The sequence below is a fragment of the Dipodomys spectabilis genome, unplaced genomic scaffold (genome assembly GCF_019054845.1).
Source record: "Dipodomys spectabilis isolate Male_0828 unplaced genomic scaffold, ASM1905484v1 ptg000347l, whole genome shotgun sequence".
NCBI lineage: Eukaryota > Metazoa > Chordata > Mammalia > Rodentia > Heteromyidae > Dipodomys > Dipodomys spectabilis.
In genome coordinates, this window is record NW_024871024.1 from 115,872 (window position 1) to 124,578 (window position 8,707).

General features: G+C 37.8%; 1 protein-coding gene across 2 annotated transcripts in view; it reads left to right on the forward strand.

The window, feature by feature from the left end:
• Stk26 (serine/threonine kinase 26) overlaps window positions 1-8,337 on the forward strand; it is a 51,861-nt gene extending 43,524 nt beyond the window's left edge. Inside the window, exons 7-13 of one of the 2 annotated variants that reach the window (XM_042665802.1) lie at window positions 861-1,046; window positions 2,843-2,927; window positions 2,958-2,991; window positions 3,986-4,079; window positions 4,990-5,052; window positions 5,133-5,269; window positions 7,400-8,337. In XM_042665802.1, coding sequence (XP_042521736.1) covers window positions 861-1,046; window positions 2,843-2,927; window positions 2,958-2,991; window positions 3,986-4,079; window positions 4,990-5,052; window positions 5,133-5,269; window positions 7,400-7,424 — 624 coding nt within the window. In that variant the 3' untranslated portion in view covers window positions 7,425-8,337. Of the gene's footprint in view, window positions 1-860; window positions 1,047-2,842; window positions 2,992-3,985; window positions 4,080-4,989; window positions 5,053-5,132; window positions 5,270-7,399 lie in introns of both variants that reach the window. The other variant, XM_042665801.1, reaches the window with a different exon arrangement.
• Window positions 8,338-8,707: the final 370 nt, after the last annotated feature.

The window sequence follows — 8,707 nt, forward strand, 5'->3', positions numbered from 1 at the left end:
TGTTGGTCCCCAAACAGGACATTTGTTCTTGTCTTTCTTTGTCTGAAATAACCTTCCACCCAATTAAGTCTCTGCTTGTACATTGTCTACACAGAGATGTCTTTCACAACCATCCTATGTAAATGTATAGCTCTCTTAATCCTATTCTTCATTCTCCCCTTGCTGTACTTATTGTTTCCTTCATAGAACTTAGCCATTGGACATTCTAATATTTATTAATCTGTCTGCCTTATTTACTACTTGAATCTTCCTTGCCTAGAATAGTGTCTGGCACAAAGTACAAAAGTCGATCTTTTGTGTACCAATCATGAGGTTGAAACGTAGTGCCTTACATACTTGCTTGGCTTTTTAACTCAAGGCTAAAACTCTACTACTTGAGCCAGATCTCCACTTCCAGGTTTTTTTCTGGTTACTTGGAGATAAGTGTCTTTTGGAGTTTTCTGCCCAGACTGGCTGTGAACTATGATCTTCAGATCTTAGCATCCTAGGTAGCTATGATTACAGGTGTGAGCCACCAGAACCTAGGTCAACCATTTTTTATAAGTAAATTGTGTTAATATTATTATTATTATTATTATTGGTCATGGGGCCTGAACTCTGGGCCTGAGCATTGTCCCTCAGCTCTTCAGCTCAAGGCTAGCACTCTACCACTTGAGCCACAGTGCCACTTCTGGCCTTTTCTGCTTATGTGGTGAGGAATTGAACCCAGGGCCTCATGCATGCGAGGCAAGCACTCTACTACTGAGCCACCTTCCCGGCCCGTTTTAAAAATTGTTAACACTACATTTTTACAGATCTTCTTTTGCCAGTATGCTGGAATAGAGTTTCAAAGTAATGTACTTCTCTTTCTTTTACTTTAGGCTGACATTTGGTCATTGGGAATTACTGCCATTGAGCTCGCCAAAGGAGAGCCACCGAACTCTGATATGCATCCAATGAGAGTTCTGTTTCTTATCCCCAAAAACAATCCTCCAACTCTTGTTGGAGACTTTAGTAAGTCCTTTAAGGAGTTCATTGATGCTTGCCTGAATAAAGATCCATCATTTGTGAGTATATATTGCGACCACTATTTCTTTTTTTCTTTTCTATTATTAGATCTGCTTATAATAAAAGTGGCTTTTCCTACAGGGCATGTGAAAATCAGCCAAGATCCATCCACAAACCTGCTCTTCCCTTCTGTATTCCTATTGACACGTCTTTTTTTTTTTTTTTGCCAGTCCTGGGACTTGAACTCAGGGCCTGAGCACTGTCCTTGAGCTTTTGCTCAAGGATTGCACTCTACCACTTGAGTCATAGCACCACTTCTGGCCTTTTCTGTTTATGTGGTATTAAGGAATTGAACCAAGGGCTTTATGCATATTAGGCAAGCACTCTACCACTAAGCTACATTCCCAATCCTCCTATTGACTTCTTAAACAAATCCTTAGTTGCTTTTCTCTTTCCCCTCAGGAGAAGGGTCTTTTAAGTCAATTTTTTTTGCTCCTTAGATTCCTGTTTGATCTATTAATCATTTCTTTTTTTCTTTCAAGGAGAAAAGATTGAAGAAATTTATTTTATATTATTTTTTTCTTTTTCTTTTTTTTATTTCTTTTTATTTCTTTTTTTTTGTAGGGTAGGTTTATTCAGTAGACCTGTTGGACCAGGCAAGGTTGGCACTCCACGTGGCTGGGAAAGAGAGAGAGCTGGGAAAGAGAGGAAAGAGAGAGGAAGGAGCTAGAAAAGGGAGAGAGAGCAGAAAGAGCAGAGAGCTAGAAACAGAGAGAGAGGTAAGAACAGAGAGAGCTAGAATAGAACACAGAGAGAGAGAGCTAAAATAGAACAGAGAGAGCTATTTTATATTATTTAAAGTACCTGTATAAATATTCACGATGACTTTTTTCAAATCCCTTGTCAGTGGTAGAGCGCTTGCCTTGCATGCCTGAGGCCCTGGGTTCGATTCCTCAGCACCACATAAGCAAAATGAAAAAAGCCGGAAGTGGCGCTGTGGCTCAAGTGGTAGAGCGCTAGCCTTGAGCTGAAGAGCTGAGGGACAGCGCCCAGGCCCAGAGTTCAGGCCTCACAACCGGACCCCCCCAAAAAAAATCAAATCCCTTTTTATTTTTCATACAAGCTATGTTTATATTTAACTATTTTATTTATTGTTTAGAAGCTCCAACATGAAGTTTTATACATTGGGTAGTTTAGTAAGCTTATTTATTTATTTGGGAACTTTTATCCTTATTTTACTGTAGTTAAAATGATGGTACATTATGACTTTCTAGAGACTACAAATATTTGTGAATTGTTTAAGCTTAATATAAGTATTTTTAAGTTGAAAATAAACACTCTGATAATAATCAAATACTGGAGGAAATCACCCCACAATGTCTGCTATTTATACTTACATGCTTGATAAAGTAGGATTTGTAAGACATAGGAAAATAATACTGAAAGCAGGGGATCATAAAATGGGTGCAGATGATAGCAAACTACAGTCTTACTGGGTTTTGTGATATTTTTCAATTTATATTAAATGCACTAAAATTGTTTAAGTATTGAGATATTTTTACATGTTTATCTCTGCTTTTGAGAAAGCTTGATCTGCTGACTTGCTGGCAGGTAGGCTATCTTCTGCCCATTGGACTTTAACAAATTGGGGTACCAAAGTAGTAAATTTAAATGTGATTGCCTTGAGACACTTTGAAGCTAGAAGTAGCTATTTTCTTATAGCATTTTACTTATTCTCATTCCTTTAGGTATATTTTTCTATTTTGCAGTTTAATAATTCAAATGTCTTTTAAACCCATCCTTTGCAATCACAGCCTTGAAATAGTCATATAACCTTCATTTTGCTTTGCCTTAGCGTCCCACAGCTAAAGAACTTTTGAAACACAAATTTATTGTAAAAAATTCCAAGAAGACTTCTTATCTGACTGAACTGATAGATCGATTTAAGAGATGGAAGGCAGAAGGACACAGTGATGATGACTCTGATTCTGAGGGTTCTGATTCGTATGTATAAATTACTTCTCTCTCTTTTTTTAAACATAGGAAGCCCATTTTAATGTGCTACACTTTTAAACAATGATCCAGCCTGCTTAATCTAGCATAAAATGCAAAGCACACTGTTTCAGAATCTGTAAAAGTCCTTTTCAGTCACCGTTTGTGGAATACAATGAATTTGAAAACTGAATGGCTCCAGTTTTAAATGGTCTTGGTCTAACCCCTAGTGGATACTTGAGTATATTACAAAATTTTGGAATAAGATTTGATTAAAGGTGTTATATTAGTTTGCAATGAATAATGAGGAGCTATATTTTCATATACTTTTGTGGCAACTGCATAATCCCTCTGGAGAACAGACCTACAGGCTTTTCCTACCTCTTGGCCATGTATCAAACTGTGAATAGACTGGTACACTAAAAAATATTCACTTATATGTATTTATCACCTGAAAAAGTTAGTGTTGTTTTAATGGCAGCATTTATAGCAATAATTCAACCTCTCAGTCCCTATCTTAATTTTGACCAGAAGAGTTTGTAGGCTATGCCAGATCTTATTCTTCTAGTAAATGAACTGGAACAAAGATAATAAATAACAAATTTGTTTAGCTAATACACTCAGATTCCTGCATATATTAAAAAATTGCCCAACATTTCTCTGGATAAAATATATTAGGTTCATTTATACATGTTCTACTCATAGTTAGCTATAGCTACCTATGAAAGCCATCCAATAAAGCCTGACTCAGCCCTGGGAATTGGTAGTGGTGAGGCATTTCTATATGTAGGGATCTCCATATGGGATTAGAATTGACCAGTGCAGCTACTCTTTGGAAAAATGCAGTTTCCCCCTGAAACTGAGATCAAAGCTTTTTAAAAATTATACTGTGAAATTTTAACCATTGAGATAATCATCCCTTCAGATACTGCCTGCATTGATTTGGTGCTTTTAGCTTGCTGAATTATTTAGGAATCTATAAAGATATCGCTGGAAATCTCTTTAGGGAATCCACCAGCAAGGAAAGTAATGTTCATCCTGAATGGAGTTTCACCACTGTGCGAAAGAAGCCTGATCCAAAGAAACTGCAGAATGGGGCGGTATGGACCTGATAACTTCCTCTTGATAGACTCTTGCAAACTATGTAATGATATTATCTGGTGGTGGTGGTGGTAGTTGTGTTGGTTGTTTTGGTCCAGTACTAGGGCTTGAAATCTGGGCCTTACTCTCTTGCTTCACTTTTTCATTCAAGGCTGGTGCTCTATCACTTGAGCCATACCTCCCTTTCTGCTTTTTGCTGGCTAATTAGAGATAAGATTCTCTTCAATTTGTCTGCCCAAGCTGCCTTCAAACTAGAATGAGTTGATCTTAGCTCTCTGAGTAGCTAAGAATACAGGTGGCTGCCCAACTATAGTGGGATTGTGATACATGAAATTATTAGAATTTAATACCTCTACCTGTCCGACTTACTCAGTATGTAGATAACATGCTTCATTTATCATTAGTTTTGAACTAATTAAGAAAAGATAAGAGAAGTCATTTTTTACCAGTCTTGGGGCTTGAACTCAGGGCTTGGGCACTGTCCCTGAGCTTCTTTTGCTCAGGGCTAACAATCTACCACTCGAGCCACAATACTACTTCTGGCTTCTTCTGTGTACGTGGTAGTTAGGAACTGAACCTGGGGCTTCATGCCTGCTAGGCAAGCACTCTACTACTAAGCACATTCCCAGCCCCAGTAGAAGTCATTTAAATGGTCATTGATATTGTCAAAGTACATTTTGTACAGAGATAAATAGGCCCAAGTAATCATAGATAATCTATTCATGAAGTTAGAGGCCCTGCTGGATGATGGATGGAAGTTAGTGACAGGAAGAAAGAATGGAGACTTGCCTTATCTTGGGTCTTTGAAGAGGGAAATTCAAATTAGTTCTCATTTGTTACAGAATAACTAAGAAAAACATGAATGATTATTTTAATTTCATGGGTGTAATCTGTGTTATTTATTTAAAGGAGCAAGATTTTGTGCAGACTCTGAGCTGTTTGTCCATGATAATCACACCTGCGTTTGCTGAAGTAAGTGTAGCTTCTTTAACATTGGCTATGCATTTTAAGTTGTATAATATATTAAATGTTATGCAATCAATCTTTCTTAGCTTAAACAGCAGGATGAGAATAATGCAACCAGGAATCAGGCAATTGAAGAACTTGAGAAAAGTATTGCTGTAGCTGAAGCCACCTGTCCTGGGATCACAGATAAAATGGTGAAGAAATTAATTGAAAAATTTCAAAAGTAAGTTTGAAGTGTCATTTATTTATTTATTTTCATAATTATTTTGTTGGTTGTGGGGCCTGATCTCTGGGCCTGGGCGCTGTCCCTCAGCTCTTCAGCTCAAGGCTAGCACTCTACCACTTGAGCCACAGCACCACTTCTGGCTTTTTCTGCTTATGTGGATGTGGTGCTGAGTAATCAAACCCAGGGCCTCAGGCATGCAAGGCAAGCGCTCTACCACTGAGCCACCTTCCCAGCCCTGTTTGTGTTATTTTGAACTCAGCACCTCATGCTTGTTAGCTTTCATCTGTTTTCACCTTCCTAGACCCTGAAGTGTCATTTTTTTTTAAAGAAAAAGTATATTGGTATTATAAAACTTTAAAAACTTGAAAAAGGAAATCAAAACAGAACTTAGAAAATGGCAAGAAAAAGTATATTGGTATTATATCAGCTGTGAATTTATCGTCCTTTGTAATTTAATGCAATCATTTCAGTTATTTGTACAAACTCACTTCCTAAGAGTTATGTGCTTGGGCTGGGAAGGTGTCTCAGTGGTAGAGTGCTTGCCTTGCATGCATGAGGCTCTGGGTTCGATTCCTCAGCACCACATAAGCAGAAAAAAGCCGGAAGTGGTGCTATGGCTCAAGTGGTAGAGCGCTAGCTTTGAACTGAAAAGCTAAGGGACAGTGCCCAGGCCCAGAGTTCAGGTCCCATGACTGACAAAAAAACCAACCAAACAAAAAAAAAGAAGGAAAAAAAAGAGTTGTGTGCTTGAAAATGGCTTTAAGTCTGCCTTAATCATTAGTTTTTGAATTCTGATGTTCCGACATAACACATAGGTTTGCATAATATAGAATGGCCTGGCTTTTCTCTTTCTCTGCTAGTAGGGAAATAGATCACATCCTTACTCTAACTCTTGTAAGCTTAATTTAGGAATAATTACATTCTTGCTAATGTCTTCACAAGTATAGAAATGCCACTATTTGTAAAGCTGAGGTACGCATATAAAAAGTTAACCACACATGTTAGTACATGCTTATAATCCTAACACTCAGAGGTGGAGGGAGGAGGATCTTAAGTTCTAGACTAGCCCGAGTTATGTAACTGACATTATCTCAATTGTCTTTTAAATTTTTAGGTCCTTATATATAATTTCAATTTCTATGCTGTCTCGAACTATTTCGTTTGGTTTTATTTTTAAAAGTTCTTACATTTGCTGGGCAGTGGTGGCTCACACCTGTAATTCTAGCTGCTCAGGAGGCTGAGATCTTAGGATTGCAGTTTGAAGCCATCCTGGGCAGCAAGTCCATGAGTCACTTACCTGCAATTAACCAACAAAATCTCAGAAGTAGAGCTTTGGCTTAAGTGGTACAGCCCCATCCTTGAGCAAAGAAAGCCAAGTGAGACTACAAGGTCCTGAGTTCAAGCCTCAGTATTGGCACCAAAAGAAAACCCCATTCTCACATATAATTTTAAAGTTATTTTCCTAGACTTGATTTGTATTTAAATGTACATATTCAATCTTTACCTTAGTAGTTATGAAGTGATCATCTTAGTGCACCTTTAGATTTCATTGTATTCATGATGCCAACTGGGATCAAGATGAATAAGCTATATAGCATGTAAAATCAAACATTGAAAAAACTCCAAAATTTTTTATCCAATAAAGCCCCTTGCATTCATAAGCTAAAGCCCTCTGAAAATCCCTATGTTTGAACAGGAAACTACCATCTGTTATCCAGTTTGCAGACCAATCCATTGGAAGATGTGAAATCAGACACTAAAGGGACTTCAGTAAAAGAACTTCATTTGCTAACTCTCATTGCAGAGTTCTTTTTTTGTGGGGGGGGGGAGGTCGGGGGATCAGTTGTGGGGCTTGAACTCTGGGCCTGGGCACTGTCTGAGCTCCTCACATCAAAACTAGTACTCTACAACTTTAAGCCACAGCAACAATTCCAATTTTCTGGTGGCTAGTTGGAGATAAGACTCTCAGGTACTTCCTTGCCCAGGCTGGCTTTGAACCATAATCCTCAGCTCTCAGCCTCCGGAGTAGCTAGGATTACAGATGTGAGCCACTGGTGCCTGGCTGCAGAGTTCTTTTAAGTGATGAATATGAACATACACAACTAATTGAAGTATTTCATTTCATAGGTGTTCTGCAGAAGATTCCTCCTAAGAAATTTCTTGTAGCTGGCTTCTGTTTCATATGAAATCAGAGAATCCCACCAAAGTTACTTCAAACTTAATGATGTTTAACTCATGAGTTCCATGTGCCTTTGCAACATTCAAGATTTAGAAGTCATTCGACTATTTTGTGATGGTGTTTATCATTTTATATTTTAAAGAGATTATTTTATAAGGAATAACTTTTAATACTATAGTTTCACCTGTAATGTAGTAAATTTTGAGATACAGTTTGGCTTTTAGGTATTATTTCTTCAGTTACTAGTATGAATACCTTTTGTGCTTTAAATTTCAGTTAACTGTATACTCATGACACATACAGGTCTTTCAAAGTCATCATTAATATTCATCTTTTATAAACCATAAAACTTCAAACAGCATTTTTTACACAAGCATGTTCTTAAAGTGACTATTTGTAGGGAGGTAGAAATAAGTCATACCTTCTAAAAACAGAAGCTTTTACTACACTCTTAGAAATGAAATCTAGAAAAGTGTTGACTTCTACCCAGGCAGCTCACCTCAGTGAGTATCACATCAATACAAGTACCTCTTCGTGCACAGTATTTATCTTCACTTTTAGATGGAAGAGGCAACTATTATTTAATATGCTGTGAGACACTTAAAGCAATATCATTTAGCCAAGGATGAATTTTCAGTTATACTACAGGAGTTAGTCTGGCTTCATTCTTTACATCTTCAACTTCAACTCAACAGATTGGAGCCTCATAGTTCTTGAAGAAACCATAACATTTATTATATACTGGGATTCTCAGAGCTTTAGATTGTCATGTAATTAGATACCTGACCAACAGGTATGAATATAATTTCAACACCAGCATCTTTTTTTTTTTTTTGCCAGTCTTGGGGCTTGAACTCAGGGCCTGGATATGTCCCTGAGCTGCTTCTGCTCAGCACTAGTACTCTATCACTTGAGCCACAGCTCCACTTCCGGCCATTTCTGAGTAGTTTAGTGGAGATGAGAGTCTCACGGGCTTCCCTTTCTGGGTTAGCTTTGAACCATGATCCTCAGATCTCAGCCTCCTGAGTAGCTAGGATTACAGGCGTGAGCCACCAATGCCTGGCTCACAAGCATCTTTTTGATATGGCAGTTAATTCTCCTATGAGCTATTTATACGTTTTTTGTTCTTCATAATTATCAGCACATAAGCATTGTTTTTAACCTTTGAAAGGGTATTTAAATGAGCATTGTCCAGTACATATGAGAATAAACATAGTACAGGAGGATTTCTGTCCACTCAAAGGTAAGTTAGACTG